This window comes from Littorina saxatilis, linkage group LG10, assembly GCF_037325665.1.
Source record: "Littorina saxatilis isolate snail1 linkage group LG10, US_GU_Lsax_2.0, whole genome shotgun sequence".
Lineage (NCBI taxonomy): Eukaryota > Metazoa > Mollusca > Gastropoda > Littorinimorpha > Littorinidae > Littorina > Littorina saxatilis.
Window position 1 is genome coordinate 38897967 of NC_090254.1, and position 16206 is coordinate 38914172.

The 16206-nt window shown below is 40.3% G+C and overlaps 1 protein-coding gene across 1 annotated transcript; it reads left to right on the plus strand.

Annotated features, from left to right (window-relative positions):
- The first annotated feature begins 2173 nt into the window (after positions 1-2173).
- LOC138978781 (golgin subfamily A member 6-like protein 22) lies at positions 2174-8506 on the plus strand. The gene is made up of 4 exons (XM_070351565.1): positions 2174-2353; positions 2741-3668; positions 7441-7523; positions 8361-8506. Exons 1-4 carry the CDS (start codon positions 2210-2212, stop codon positions 8493-8495), a joined length of 1290 nt encoding a protein of 429 aa, XP_070207666.1. The 5' UTR covers positions 2174-2209; the 3' UTR covers positions 8496-8506.
- The last annotated feature ends 7700 nt before the right edge of the window (positions 8507-16206 follow it).

The following is a 16206-nucleotide window of genomic DNA, read 5'->3' on the forward strand; positions in this document are numbered from 1 at the left end:
AACACACTGGATAAATGTCTTTACAGAAATATACGATAAACATGTCCAGTGGAAAACTAAGAGAGTCAAGCAAATAGTAAAACCTAAATGGTTTGATACTGAATTACAAGATGCTATTGGCCATCGTGATTTCTTAAAATCAGTTGGCAAGGAAGCAGAGTATAGAGAACAGAGAAATAAAGTAAACTCACTTAAACGAACAAAAAAAATTAAGTACTTTCATGACCTAGCGTCATCAAAGCAAAATTCAAAGAATATATGGAAAGCAATAAATGAACTTACAAATAAAACGATTGCCAGTCATTCAAGTTGTGTTAAGGACATATCCCCTGATGATTTAAACACGCATTTTTTCTAAAATAGCTGAAAAATTATTACAAATGACAAATCCAATTTGAACAATTTGAAAGTGTTAGAAGAATATTGTGAGTCGAAACAAGTTTCAAGTCAAGCGAATATTCCTCTACTTACAGTACCTGAAGTTTTTTACGCACTTACACACCTTAAGCAAACAGGCTCCCGGGGAATCGACGGCCTCGATGGTAGGATTCTTAAATTGTCAGCCCCTGTAATTTCTGAAACACTCACTTACCTTTATAATCTTTGTTTAGACAAAAATTATTTCCCAGTCGCCCTGAAACAGGCTAAAGTCATTCCTCTGTTTAAATCAGGTGATAAAAAAGACCCATCAAACTATAGGCCAATTTCAATATTGTCTGTTTTATCAAAACCACTTGAAAAACACATTAACAAACATATTCTAATGCATCTTAACCAAAACAATTTACTTCACCCTAAACAATCGGGTTTTAGAGCTAACCATTCCTGCCATACTGCATTAGTTTCTCTTCATGATCAATGGCTGGAGAAAATAAACGACAATGAATTCTGTGGTGCCATTTTTGTTGATTTTGCTAAAGCCTTTGACGTTATTGATCACACGTTATTACTGAGAAAATGTGCATTGTATGGCGTCGGAATCGAAACTGTCAAACTTATTAGTTCATTTCTCACCGGCAGACAACAAACTGTACTAACAAACGCCTCGGCGTCGAGCATGCAAGAAGTAGAATACGGTGTACCACAAGGATCGGTTTTAGGACCCCTCCTCTTCTCTATATACATTAATGACCTCCCCCTACATATTCAAAATGTATGTGAACTTTTTGCAGATGACACCACAATTCACTCCAGCAACACAAATGTAACTCGCTTATCAGAATCACTTCAAAGGAGTTTAAACCAGTTGACAGAGTGGACTGAACTAAACCATATGTCTCTTAACCCAAAGAAAACCAAATATATGGTCATAACAACAAGACAAAAACGCCAGAATATTTGTTCAGCTGGTCCTGCTTTAATGATAGATGGTGAAATAGTGGAAAAAGTCGACCATCACAAACTGCTGGGTGTTAATATCGATAACAACTTGTCTTGGTCAACCCACATAGAGCAACTTAGTAAAGTGGTGTCTAAGAAAGTGTATCTCTTATCTAGAATTAAACACTTCCTGAACTGCCAAACCAGAAAGTTATTCTTCATTGCTCATATTCAATCTGTTATTGATTACGCATCCACTCTATGGGACTCCGCAAGTGAAAATTCCTTAAAACCACTCAGCAGATTACATAAAAGAGCGCTAAAAGTAGTATTACTAAAGCACACTACCCTCACAGAGTTAGACTACATACAGTTAGGGATCTTACCTCTAAAGTCAAGACTGCTTTTTAACAAAGGAATCTTTATGCATAAAAGTATATCCGAAACTCTACCCCAAACCATGCTGTTCCATGTGTGTGCGTGTGCGTGTGTGTGTGTGTGCATGTATGTGTGTGTGTGTGTTTGTGAATGTGTATGTGTGTGTGTGTGTGTGTGTGTGTGTCGGTGTGTGTGTATGTGTGTGTGTGTGTGTGTGTGTGTGAATGTGTGTGTGTGTGTGTCGGTGTGTGTGTATGTGTGTGTGTGTATGTGTGTGTGTGTGTGTATGTGACGGTGTGTATGTGTGTGTGTGTATGTGTGTGTGTATGTGTGTGTGTGTGAATGTATGTGTGCGTGTGTGTGTGTGTGTGTGTCGGTGTGTGTGTGTGTGTGTATGTGTGTGTGCGTGTGTGTGTTTGTGTGTGTGTGTGTGTGTGTGTGTGTGTGTATGTATGTGTGTGTGTGTGTGTGTGTGTGTGTGTGTGTGTGTGTGTGTGTGTGTGCAGACAGCATGCTGACAGAGGACAGAAAGGTGCACGTGCGGCAGGAGGGGGGTGCAGAGTGGGACAACACCACCAGCACATTCACCCTCACGCTCTCATGCGGAACGTTTCGCTTCACTGATCAGCAGCCATCGCTCCAAGTCGAATGGACTGTACGTGGTTTCTTATTTTCAAAATTGGAAGGGTACCAACAATTGTTAGAGAGAGAGAGAGAGAGAGAGAGAGAGAGAGAGAGAGAGAGAGAGAGAGAGAGAGAGAAAGAAAGAGAGAGAGAGTTTGAATAAGTGTGCGTGCGTCTGTGTGTGTGCGTGCGTACGAGTGTGCTTTCGTGCATGTGTGTTATTGTATGTGTGCGTGTGCGTGCGTGCGGCGTGCGTGCGTGTGTGCGCGTGTATGTGTGTGTGTGTGTGTGTGTGTGTGTGTGTGTGTCTACGTGCGCGCGTATGCCTACGTGCCTGTGTGTGTGTTGATATGTATACATGTCCGTGCGAACGTGCGTGCGTTCATATACATGTTTGTTTGTACTTATCTCACAACAGACCCCTACAGGAGACAAACTAAACAGCACAGACTACAGCGACGGTCGTTTTTACCTGAGCCTGCTCGCACCTGTGGTGGGAGGTACCTACACCTGTCGCATTCCCCCACACCCCCTATCTCACACCTGTCACACCAACAGTCGTCATGACAACAATTTCGTGCGCGTGGACAGTATCCAGATCAATGTGCTGCAGACAATATTTGAGCAGAAAACTCTCAAGGAAGAGGCCGGAAAACTAAGTGACGGAATCGCAAATCTGGACGCGGAAGACGAAAAACGGAAAGCGGAAGACGACAAACTGAATGCGGCACACGAGAAACTGAAAGCTGAAGTCGAGAAACTGAAAGCGAACGACGAGAAACTGACAGCGGAAAACGAGAAACTGAAAGCGGAAGACAAGAAACTGAAAGCGGAAGACAAGAAACTGAAAGCGCAAGACGAGAAACTGAAAGCGGAAGACGAGAAACTGAAAGCGGAAGACGAGAAACGGAAAGTGGAAGACGAGAAACTGAAAGCGAACGACGAGAAACTGACAGCGGAAAACGAGAAACTAAAAGCGGAAGACAAGAAACTGAAAGCGCAAGACGAGAAACTGAAAGCGGAAGACGAGAAACTGAAAGCTGAAGTCAAAAAACTGAAAGCAGAAGACGAGAAACGGAAAGTGGAAAACGAGAAACTGAAAGCGGAAGACGAGAAACGGAAAGTGGAAGACGAGAAACTGAAAGCGGAAGACGAGAAACTCAAAGTGGAAGACGAAAAACTCAAAGCGGAAGACCACAAACTGAAAGCAGAAATCGAGAAACTCAAAGCGGAAGACGAGAAACTCAAAGCGGAAGTCGAAAAACTCAAAGCGGAAGACGAACTGAAAGCGGAGGACGAGAAACTGAAAGCAGAAGACGAGAAAATGCTCTCTCAGATTACGAAAGGTACGATTACAGGCGAAGAGAGAGAGAGAGAGAGAGAGAGACAGACAGACAGAGACAGAGACAGAGAGAGAGAGAAAGAGAAAGAGAGAGAGAGGGAGAGAGAGAGAGAGAAAGAGAGAGAGAGAGAAAGAGAGAGGGAGAGATAATTAATTGAACTATATTTTACAAGGATTGATATTTAAGGCTGGGCCTTTTCTTACCATCTGAAAGAGAGAGAGAGATTCAGATTCAGATTCAAAACTTTAATACAAAGGGATAAAGGTTTTAGGCAATGCCTAATCTTCCAACCTGTCCCTTTTAGACATACATGACATTATACATTACAATTATATATTTATATAACATGTATTGAACAGCCAAACGAATAACTAATTAACTAAGAATTTTTAATCAGGTTAAAAGTAACAAAACACTAGTTATATTAACGTGGTTCATTGATTAATAAAATGATGATTAATATGTTATGCAGTAACAGTTATGATTTTAAAATGTAGGGAGAGAATTATTTTTGACAAAGATATTTTCGAACATTTGTTTTAAAATATGAAAGGGTTTGACATGTTTTACAGTACATTGGAAGTATATTCCACACAAGCGATCCCCAGTAGGATAAACTAGATTTATACAAATCAATGCGTGGGAGCGGTAGCGTATAATTCAAAAGCCTCGCTCTACCAGGAGGACGCTCAAACAGGTCTTGGATGTATGAAGGTGTTTCATGGTGGTACATTTTGAACATGAAAACACTAGCATTTAAAAAGAACTGCTGATGTAGCGGAAGAATGTTCAGTTGAGTGTATTTTTCTTGAGTAGTCATATTGGGATCTCGGTTTAATAACTTTACACCTCTCTTGTGAAGTGTGTTTATTTTCTTTATATGAACATCACTGGCATTGCACCAGACAGTAGATGCATAGCAAATGTGAGAGAGACAGTGTGCGTGGAAAAACATTTTGAGGGCATCCACAGAAACAACGCACCAGAGCTTGTTAAGTAAGAAAAGATTCCTAGAAACTCGTTTATAAACTGTATCAATGTGAGAGCGCCAGTTAAGTTCATCATCAATTACAACTCCAAGCACACGGTGTTGATGGACTTGAGCAATGCTAACTGTACCATGCATAAGATCAAGGCTCAGAGGCTGTCGCTGGTGTTTTTGTCTTGTGGTTATTAACATGCTTTTTGTTTTCTTAGGATGCAGTGCCATTCTGTTACAATTACACCAATCATTAATATTTGCTATACTTTCTTGGAGTACTTTTCTTATGAGATTTATATCTGTATTACTGCTGTGAAGTGTTGAGTCATCCGCAAAAAGATCAAGTACAGCATTTTCGTGTTAGAGGTGGCAAACCATTAATATATAGTCCAAACAGTAAGGGACCAAGCATAGAACCTTTACAGCGCCTTGTGATGGATATGAACCGTTTAGGTAGACTGCTTATTTCCTATCAAACAGGTATGATGTGAAAAATGACACAGATGAGCTATTTTGCAGGTAAATAAGTCATTTGTCTAACAAAATAGCGTAATCAACTAAGTCAAATGATTTCCTGAGATCAAGGAATACCGCTCCAACTATATCACAATTGTTTATTGCTTTTAGCCAGGTATCACAGAGCCGGGTAAGGGCAGTATGACATGAATGTTTAGGACGAAAACCTGATTGATAAGGATGAAAAATATTGTTTTCTTCAACATATTTAAGGAGATGGGTGTGTATATGCTTTTCCAGGGGTTTAGACAGTATAGAGAGAATAGATATCGGTCTGTAGTTGTCAAGGCTATCAGTGTCTTTTGACTTTGGTATTGGAATAACTTTAGCCGTTTTAAACACTGATGGGAAGACATTCTTCCTGATAGAGAGATTGTATACATGGGTTAAACTGTTTACAATATAAGGAAGTGACATTTTTACAATTTGTGAATTAAGATTGTTTGTGTCCATTGTTTTTTTGTTATTTAGTTTAGAAATTAGTGCACCAACTTCAACGACTGTGATTACAGGTATATCAAACGAGTCAGATGGCAAAAGTTTCTCATTACAAAATTGACTGAGTACTTCAGGCACCTTATAGCCAATCTGATCAGAACTGGCTGAGGAATCAAGAACATTGTCGGTCATAGATAGAAAGTAACTATTACAATCATCAGCAGTTATATTAGGATTAATACAGGATGGGGCTTTGCGTGATTTACTAGTCAGTTCATTCATTGCACGCCAAATTTGACATATGTCATTTTTATCGATAAGATTTTGAAAATATTTCTTTTTTGCAAGTTTCACCAATTCAGAAATTTTGTTTCGCATTTTTTTGTAAAGTTCAAACTGTTTAATTTTTTTTAGAAAATCTCGAACTAACATAGCATCTTTAATTTCACCTGTCATCCAGTTCGGTACAGTCGAAAATTTAACTCTTTTCCTGCGGATTGGAGCATGTCTGTCAACAACAGATAATAATGTTCTGACAAATAACAATGCAGCTTCTTCAGGATCAACACAATTTGACACCAATTGGAAATTTGCCAAACTTAAGTCAAGGAAAAACGCAGACTTGTCACATTTTTTTAAAACATCTATACGTGATATAGGTATGACCTTTTGACATTACCTTTGGTCGTTTACACGACCAAGTGCACGTGATCGGTTTGTGGTCACTCATGCAAATATTAGATGTTGAAGCATTTAGAACCATGCTATCATTGTTCGTGTAAATATGATCCAGAAGAGTTGATGACCTGCTAGTTACTCTTGTGGGCTCTTGTATAAGTTGAGTAATACCTAGCGATTCAGTTTTGTCAATCCATTGAGACTGGTTTACTAACATGTTAATATTAAAGTCTCCCAATAATAGCATATTACAATTGCACACGTTGACTTTGTCCATCATATCTATAAAGTCATCAAACCATTCATCCGTGCAGGCGGGATTTCTGTATAAGAATCCAACTAGAATAGGAGATGAATTGTTTGGCCTTACTTCTAGCCAAATACACTCTACACTCTGTGGTTCAAGGTCATGCCGGCGTTTCACAACATGAAAACAATCGTTGTGCACATAAACACCGATTCCCGTGTGATTTGGATGAGCAGCATCACGTCTTATAAAAGAATAATTTTGAATCTCAACAGAATCATCATTATGCTTTAGGTTTGAGAGAGAGAGAGAGAGAGAGAGAGAGAGAGAGAGAGAGAGAGAGAGAGAGAGAGAGGGAGAGAGAGGGAGAGAGAGAAAGAGAGAGAGAAAGAGAGAGAGAGAGAGAGAAAGAGAGAGCGAGAGAGAGAGAGAGAGAGAAAGAGAGACGGGGGGGGGGGGGGGGTATCGAGAGAGAGAGGCGAATAATACCATGCATGTTTGTTGGGCAATCATGTAGACTTGCATGGGGATGACCATGCCTTGCTCAATCTGTAATATGAAAGAGCATAAGGACATAATTAGTACACAGCACAAATTTCTAAATAATAGCAAAGACCAGAAATCAAACAAGGAAGCAAACGGAAACGGAGACGAATATTCAAATATCAATTTGAAAGACCGGTATGGGTATGTGTTCTTCCATGTGTTCCACATAGTAGAAAACTACCATGCGTCCATGACTACGGGTAACTGTGGGTGTTTTAATTTTTTTATTTTTTTTTTATTTGAACTTTTCACGATCATCGTATTTATATCTGGCATTTTCACGTAATGTTCACACAAGCATCATAAATATACATGTATACATGAATTCACATTACAAATTGTTCACAGTCGGGTGTTGATGATTACAGCTAAGTGCCCACGATCATGGACATTACACGGAGAGTCGTGTTACAAGTACATCAGCGTGGCCACCACCTGGCAAAACGCACAGGTAAGATCTAATCCCACCCCCCACCCCCACCTCCCCCCTCTCCTGCTTGGTCGTGTAGCTGTGATGTAAACAAATGCGTATTTGTTAACACACCAAGTGTCTTTGGATTTCAAAACCAGAACAATGGTTTTGCAATTTGGTTTGCTTTGATCTGTGAGTCGTAAAATGTGTGCCGTTAATCTGTACATCTTCTTTCTGTTCTGTCGTCTGTCTTCTTTTGTTTCCTGTGTTTTGTGCCGGAGGAAGACCCCCGTGGTCGAAACGTCGTGCTTTGTTTTTCGTATCGTCTTTGTCAAACACGGGAGTACAGTATTGTTTGGTCTTTTTAGTTTGGATTTAACATTTTTACCACAGGTCGTGAACAATTATCCGAGCTTCAACTTTACATAGCTGCTTCCATGTCACCCATTTTCATAATCTATGCAAGAAATCTGGTCCGGTCCTGTCTCGCAGCTACTGTGATTTTGATTTTTTAATTCAAAATGCCATTTGATTGTGACTAAACAATACGATGCCAGTTGATTTAATTGTCTCAGTCTCGCTTGTGTCTTCTGAACGAGCTCCTGGACAATTTGTCAGATAAGTTTATTTTCTGTATTATAAATGTTCGTCTGTCTACTTAATGTGTGACTGTATCGTATTGTTTTGTCTCATGTAAACGTTCCTATAACATACCTGGCTTGTTTTGGTATTCTGATTTACGGAACGTTGGCAGTCTGTTTGATTTTGCAAGGTTGGAAAGAAGTATACTGTGTGTTCGTAGTTAAATGCGTAGCTGCAATGTAAAATTGCGAGTTTGTGGTTTCATGACGGTGATGTGTTGTTGTAACTCTACAGGTACGGTGTAAACGTATGGAGGCTCGGCTAGTGGAGATAGATTCCGAGGCAGAGAACTCCTTTGTCTTCAACATGGTGCACTCTGAAGGAGGTCAGATTGATAATACATGCTTTGCATTACACACGTACAAATAGACACAGTGACAGGACAGGCAATCAGATACTCACACACACACACGGCGCACGCACGCACTCAAGCACGCACATGCACACTCAAGTAAGCACACACACACACACACACACACGCACACACACACACACAAACACACACACTTTTATTCACAAGAGTTATCTATTGTTGGGAATGGGGTTAAATTCAAGAAAACTTGAAGACTTTGTCTGATTTCTAAGCTATTCATTCGTATTGTAATGAAGGTTCGTCCTTCCTAACCTTGTTGAAGCATGATGTCCTGGTTAATCGGATTGTTGTTGGTTTTTCTTTCTTTCCTTTTTTTTGGTCGGGGGGGGGGGGGGGGTTGATTTGTTTGAGTGTTTGTTTGTTTGTTTATGCGTTTGTATGTTGATTGGTTGGTTTGTTGGTTGGTCTGTTCTTTTGTTGTTTCAGTTTCTCCTTGCTCCCTTTCCACACGGGGTTAAACGTATTCGTTTCATCCAACTTTCCAGAGTTGTCATTCATTGCCTTATTTTCCTTGTTACTGCGACTGCGAAGAACTTACCTTCTGTGTCATCATAACTAGGTCATTGTGACTGCGGCTGCGAACAAAGTCACTACTCACTAGGCAAGACACTGGGTTAGATCAGTTCACCTGAATTACAAAGACAAAGAAGTGATTATCTTATTACCTGCAAAACCATCCCCACTAAAAATACATAAACCACCGTATTCTAACACACGCCCTCGTCAATTCAGATCAAATCAAATCAAAGTGACTTTACTATCTCAAAATGAGAAATTACAGCGGTGATGCTTGTGCATTAAGACAAAGGAAACACTACAATGTTACAGTGGAACCTCCCTTTTAAGACCTTTAACAATCTGAGAAAATTAGGTCTTCAAATGGAGGGAGTCTTAAAATGGAGGGAGTCTTAAAATGGAGGGAGTCTTAAAATGGAGGGAGTCTTAAAATGGAGGGAGTCTTAAAATGGAGGTAAATGTACAAAGCTTCAACAGAAAAATTGAAAAAGCGTGGTCTAAAAATTGAGGATGTCTTAAATGAGGGAGTCTTAAAATAGATGGATAGATGGAGTCTGGGTGGTGTAGTGTTAACAGGACTGGGTGGCCGAGTGGTAAGTGCACCTGCCTCGGAAGCGAGAGGTTGCGAGTTTGACCCTGGGTCGGGGCGTAAGCAATTTTCTTCCCCCTTTCCAGTTGGTGGGTTCAAGTGCTAGTCTTTCGGATGAGACGAAAAACCGAGGTCCCGTGTACACTACATTGGGGTGTGCACGTTAAAGATCCCACGATTGACAAAAGGGTCTTTCCTGGCAAACATGTATAGGCGGTGATAAAAAAATGTCCACCAAATACCCGTGTGACTTGGAATAATAGGCCGTGAAAAGTAAATATTCGCCGTAATGGTTTGACATTTACTGGCCGATGTGAATGCGTGATATATTGTGTAAATAATTCCATCTCACACGGCATTAATATGTAATATGCGCCGTGAGTCGTCTTGTGGTGAGATAATTATGTGCGCGATATAAATTCTCGAATTATTATTATTATTATTATTTAAGTTATTGAGACATCCCAGTGCACCAAGGGATTTATAGAGCAAATCCAGAAAATTCATTATTGAACGAAGCGCATAGCGCTGAGTTCAATAATTATTTTCGAGATTTGCTCTATAAATCCCTTAGTGCACTGGGATTGTTTCAATAACGATATTGTCGGTACCGCCAGAGAAAAAAGAAGATACAACACGCACATTTTGCTACGCGCATTTGAATAGGCATAACTGTGTGGTCAGGTCGTAGAAGATCTACTTTTGTGTGGGCTGTCTCAAGTGTGTCGTGCTTTCATCACACGCAAACTCTTGTTTTAATTTCTGTTGGTAAATTCCAGTGTAGCGTTAAGCTAAACAGTGATGATCTTTCAGAGAGACCTCATTTGAACTCGGAGAAAGGACTGTGTTCTTAGTTATTTGCGATTCGAAACCTCAAGTCGAGCTTCGACGGATTGACTGTGCAGAGTGACTCCCCTTGAATTGGCTAACCCCCAAGGTCGACGGTTAGCACATTTTCAAAATAAATGTGGCATGTTTCTCGTGTGGTATCTTCACTCATCGGGGAGTCTGGTACTAAATATGAACGGTAAGAATGCTCTGAACCCTACACGTATTATATCCCCATCGTTTTTTCGTTCACATTTGCCCAACATGTTAGTTTGCTGAGCGGGGTTTATGTCGTCTGCTAGGCTAGGGCAATCGAACCACTGCGGCATTCCAAAAACAAAAATTGCTCGTCACGTTGCACTGAGTCTGCACGCATGAGGCAGGCTGGTAATAAGTCTTATATATGGTACGGACGTTCTAAACCCTACACGTTTTCGATTCCGATTGTTCTTGCCTTGAAATAATAATTCGGAAACCATTCATTTACTGAACTGATGCAGTCGTATTTCAGTGTAATCTAGTCTGCTACGTATATATTCCAAATGCTGATCTAGTCTAGCTGGTACGTTATCGGAATAACACTTGTGTTTTCTGTTAGCTGCTGGGAATTGTATACTAACTCATCATTTGGTAATGTGGATAATAAGCTACGGCATAATTATGAGAAGATTCTTCGCAAGTCGAAACTGAAAAATTAGACACAGCGGGTTCTATTTTTAGATCAGTGGCAACTGTGGCACAGGCACATGCAATCTGTCAGAAAAAAACCACTTCTGCTTTAATTGAGAAGCAGGAAATTTATGGTATTTTGGTATTGTGGAGAATATAAGCTACATGTCATTAATTAATTCTGAGGATGAGAGTACAGTCTCGCTTAGGCAAAGGGCGGAAGAATACGCTCTGTGGAAAAGTTAGCGCACTCCAAGAGTGCGCTAACAGTTTTAGCGCATCGCCATTAGCCAATCAACTGGTTCAGATCAGTCATGTGACACCAGTACTTACTGACAATTATTATTATTATTATTAAAAGGGGGGGGGGTCCACTGTATTAACATTATTCTACATTTAATAACTAATACCTTTCATGTATAGTGACTGTAACGTATTGGTTTTTCAATAACAAACGTTCCAACAACTTACTTTTCTTGTTTTTTGATTCTGAATTTTGGAACGTTGACAGTCTCTTTGTGTTGGGATTTAATACTTTTCATAAATATGTGACGTCAGCCGTGCAAGCGTGGCTGGGACTCAGTGACATAGGAGAGGAGGGACTCTTCCTGCTCCCCTCCGGTCAGCCTCCTGCCTTCACCAAGTGGCGGCCAGAGCAACCCAACAACTCAGGGGGACAGGACTGCGCCGTGTTCTGGCCGGACAGACCGAACTTTGCTGACCGCTGGAACGACGCTGCATGCGACGAGGATAAACCCTTTGTTTGTGAACAACACGGTCTGTTCTGAGACGTTTGGCAAATGCAATTATTCTTTTAATATGTAATCCATGTTGATGTTAAGAGTGCAGATGCTGAGGAGAGAAAGAGTGCGGAGTTAGAGGAGAGAGAAACATATAAACAAATGAAAATAAACCAGTGAATCATATAAACAAATGAAAATAAACCAGTGAATCATATAAACAAATGAAAATAAACCAGTGAATCATATAAACAAATGAAAATAAACCAGTGAATCATATAAACAAATGAAAATAAACCAGTGAATCATATAAACAAATGAAAATAAACCAGTGAATCATATAAACAAATCAAAATAAACCAAAAAATCATGTAAAGGAAAATAAAGCAGTAAATCATATAAAACAAATGAAAATAAACCAGTGAATCCTCACGTTATGTTCACACAAGCATCATATATATATATATATATATATATATATATAAAACATCAGAAATTGTGAAAGAAACAATTGAAAGTCAGCAGAGACTTTCTTCCGAGATTTGTTAAAATCTCTTAGCAGAGAAAGAGAGAGAAATAAGTATCCCTTCACAGACAGCCTATTGGGAGCATCAGACCCTCCTCAAGGGGGACCGAGATTTACAGAGCAAAGTCCCTTTGTGGGGGACGTATCGCAAGGTAATCTAGTCCTGAGGAGGACCATTGTATTTGTACCTAGACCAGACACGTGTTTCGACACTATTGTGTCTCATCATGCAGTGGTCAGGTGGAACTGATGGCGAGAGTTGTCAACCCATGGTATCCAACTAAGAAGCAAACCATTCTCTGAATGGTAGCTTCTGTTGGCATGGGAGACTACCCTCATCTGACAACCCCAAGAGGATATCTGTGAAGGGAAACACTTTGATTTAAGGCCAAAGTGTAGAATTGATATTTATTAAGAAATAATTTAGAAATTTAGACAAGTTTTAACCAAGAAATTAGGTTAAAACAAGGGAAATTTGAAAAAGCCTAAAGGGAGGTAACTCTGTACCAGCCTGCAGATCCAGAAATGGATACACGAACAAGTTAGATCTAATTTTGAAAAGGTTAAACAGGAAAAGCGGTCAACTTTTCACTGCTGTTCAACACAGGACTTGGTAAAGAAGAAGTCTTCTGCTTTATTCAATTGGATCGCTTTAAAGGCGATGCAACTTTCACGGTGACCACATTATAAAACATCAGAAATTGTGAAAGAAACAATTGAAAGTCAGCAGAGACTTTCTTCCGAGATTTGTTAAAATCTCTTAGCAGAGAAAGAGAGAGAAATAAGTATCCCTTCACAGACAGCCTATTGGGAGCATCAGACCCTCCTCAAGGGGGACCGAGATTTACAGATCAATATATACATGCATTCATATTACAAATTGTTCACAGTCGGGTGTTGATGATTACAGCTAAGTGCCCACGATCATGGACATTACACGTAGAGTCATGTTACAAGTACATCAGCGTGGCCACCACCTGGCAAAACGCACAGGTAAGATCTAATCCCACCCCCCAACCCCCCCCCCCCCCCTCCCCTGCTTGGTCGTGTAGCTGTGATGTAAACAAATGCGTATTTGTTAACACACCAAGTGTCTTTGGATTTCAAAACCAGAACAATGGTTTTGCAATTTGGTTTGCTTTGATCTGTGAGTCGTAAAATGTGTGCCGTTAATCTGTACATCTTCTTTCTGTTCTGTCGTCTGTCTTCTTTTGTTTCCTGTGTTTTGTGCCGGAGGAAGACCCCCGTGGTCGAAACGTCGTGCTTTGTTTTTCGTATCGTCTTTGTCAAACACGGGAGTACAGTATTGTTTGGTCTTTTTAGTTTGGATTTAACATTTTTACCACAGGTCGTGAACAATTATCCGAGCTTCAACTTTACATAGCTGCTTCCATGTCACCCATTTTCATAATCTATGCAAGAAATCTGGTCCGGTCCTGTCTCGCAGCTACTGTGATTTTGATTTTTTAATTCAAAATGCCATTTTGTTGTGACAAAACAATACGATGTAGTTACTAATCTTCGACCCAATTGATTTAATTGTCTCAGTCTCGCTTGTGTCTTCTGAACGAGCTCCTGGACAATTTGTCAGATAAGTTTATTTTCTGTATTATAAATGTTCGTCTGTCTACTTAATGTGTGACTGTATCGTATTGTTTTGTCTCATGTAAACGTTCCTATAACATACCTGGCTTGTTTTTGTATTCTGAATTTTGGAAAGTTGGCAGTCTATTTGATTTTGGATCAATGCGAGGTTGGAAAGAAGTATACTGTGTGTTCGTAGTTAAATGCGTAGCTGCAATGTAAAATTGCGAGTTTGTGGTTTCATGACGGTGATGTGTTGTTGTAACTCTACAGGTACGGTGTAAACGTATGGAGGCTCGGCTAGTGGAGATAGATTCCGAGGCAGAGAACTCCTTTGTCTTCAACATGGTGCACTCTGAAGGAGGTCAGATTGATAATACATGCTTTGCATTACACACGTACAAATAGACACAGTGACAGGACAGGCAATCAGATACTCACACACACACACACACACACACACACACACACACGGCGCACGCACGCACGCAAGCACGCACATGCACACTCAAGTAAGCACACACACACACACACACACACGCACACACACACACACAAACACACACACACACACACACACACACACACACACACACTTTTATTCACAAGAGTTATCATTTGTTGGGAATGGGGTTAAATTCAAGAAAACTTGAAGACGTTGTCTGATTTCAAAGCTATTCATTCGTATTGTAATGAAGGTTCGTCCTTCCTAACCTTGTTGAAGCATGATGTCCTGGTTAATCGGATTGTTGTTGGTTTTTCTTTCTTTTCTTTTTTCAGTCGGGGGGGGGGGGGGGGGTGTTGATTTGTTTCAGTGTTTGTTTGTTTGTTTATGCGTTTGTATGTTGATTGGTTCGTTTGTTGTTTCAGTTTCTCCTTACTCCCTTTCCACACGGGGTTAAACGTATTCGTTTCATCCAACTTTCATCCAACTTTCATCCTTTCTTTCTTTTTTTGGTGTTTAACGTCATTCAAGGTTATATCGCGACAGGGAAAGGGGGGAGATGGGATAGGGGAAAGGGGGGAGATGGGATAGAGCCACTTGTTAATTGTTTCTTGTTCACAAAAGCACTAATCAAAAAATTGCTACAGGGGCTTGCAACGTAGTACAATATATGACCTTACTGGGAGAATGCAAGTTTCCAGTACAAAGGACTTTACATTTCTCACATACTGCTTGACCAAAATCCCTACAAACATTGACTATATTCTATACAAGAAACACTTAACAAGGGTAAAAGGAGAAACAGAACCGTTAGTCGCCTCTTACGACATGCTGGGTAGCATCGGGTAAATTCTTTCTCGTCCCAACCAATATGGGACTCCCCCTAACCCGCGGGGGGTCAACTTTCATCCACGTTCATCCAACTTTCATCCAACTTTCATACCTAAACCACTGTAATCTAACAGGCGCCCTCATTAATTCAAATCAAATCAAATCAAAGTGACTTTACTATCTCAAACTGAGAAATTACAGTGGAGGTGCATGTACATTAAGACAAAGGAAACACTACAACGTTACAGTGGAACCTCCCTTTTAAGACCTTCAAAAATCTGAGAAAATCAGGTCTTAAAACGGAGGAGTCTTAAAATGGAGGGAGTCTTAAATCGGAGAAGTCTTAAAATGGAAGGAGTCTTAAAACGGAGGAGTCTTAAAATGGAGGGAGTCTTAAAACGGAGGAGTCTTAAAATGGAGGGAGTCTTAAAACGGAGGAGTCTTAAAATGGAGGGAGTCTTAAAACGGAGGGAGTCTTAAAATGGAGGGAGTCTTAAAACGGAGGGAGTCTTAAAATGGAGAAGTCTTAAAATGGAGGGAGTCTTAAAATGGAGGGAGTCTTAAAATGGAGGTAAATGTACAAAGCTTCATAAGAAAAGTTAAGAAAGCGTGGTCTAAAAATGGAGGATGTCTTAAATTGGTGAGTCTTAAAAGGGGGGCTCCATTGTATTAACATTCAAATACATGTACTAACCACAGGAGCTTGTGTCAAAGCGCCGATCGATTATGTTTTACTCTTTCATCCTTACTTAGTAATAGTAAGGATACAGTAAGGATGAAGGAGTAAATAATAATCGACCGGCGCGTTGATACAAGCTCCTGTGGTGCTAACTAATACCTTTGATAAATATGTGATGTCAGCCCAGCAAGCGTGGCTGGGACTCAGTGACGTAGGAACGGAGAGACTTTTCCTACTCCCCTCCGGTCAGCATCCTACCTTCACCAAGTGGCAGCCAGGGCAACCCGACGACTCCATGGG

Bases quoted from the DNA above. Each gene is read 5' to 3' on its own strand.
- LOC138978781 (XM_070351565.1), top strand. From the start codon at position 2,210: ATGCTGACAGAGGACAGAAAGGTGCACGTGCGGCAGGAGGGGGGTGCA. The intron at 2,354-2,740 runs GTACGTGGTTTC...ATCTCACAACAG, and splicing joins CGCTCCAAGTCGAATGGACT to ACCCCTACAGGAGACAAACT. The intron at 7,524-8,360 runs GTAAGATCTAAT...GTAACTCTACAG, and splicing joins CCACCTGGCAAAACGCACAG to GTACGGTGTAAACGTATGGA.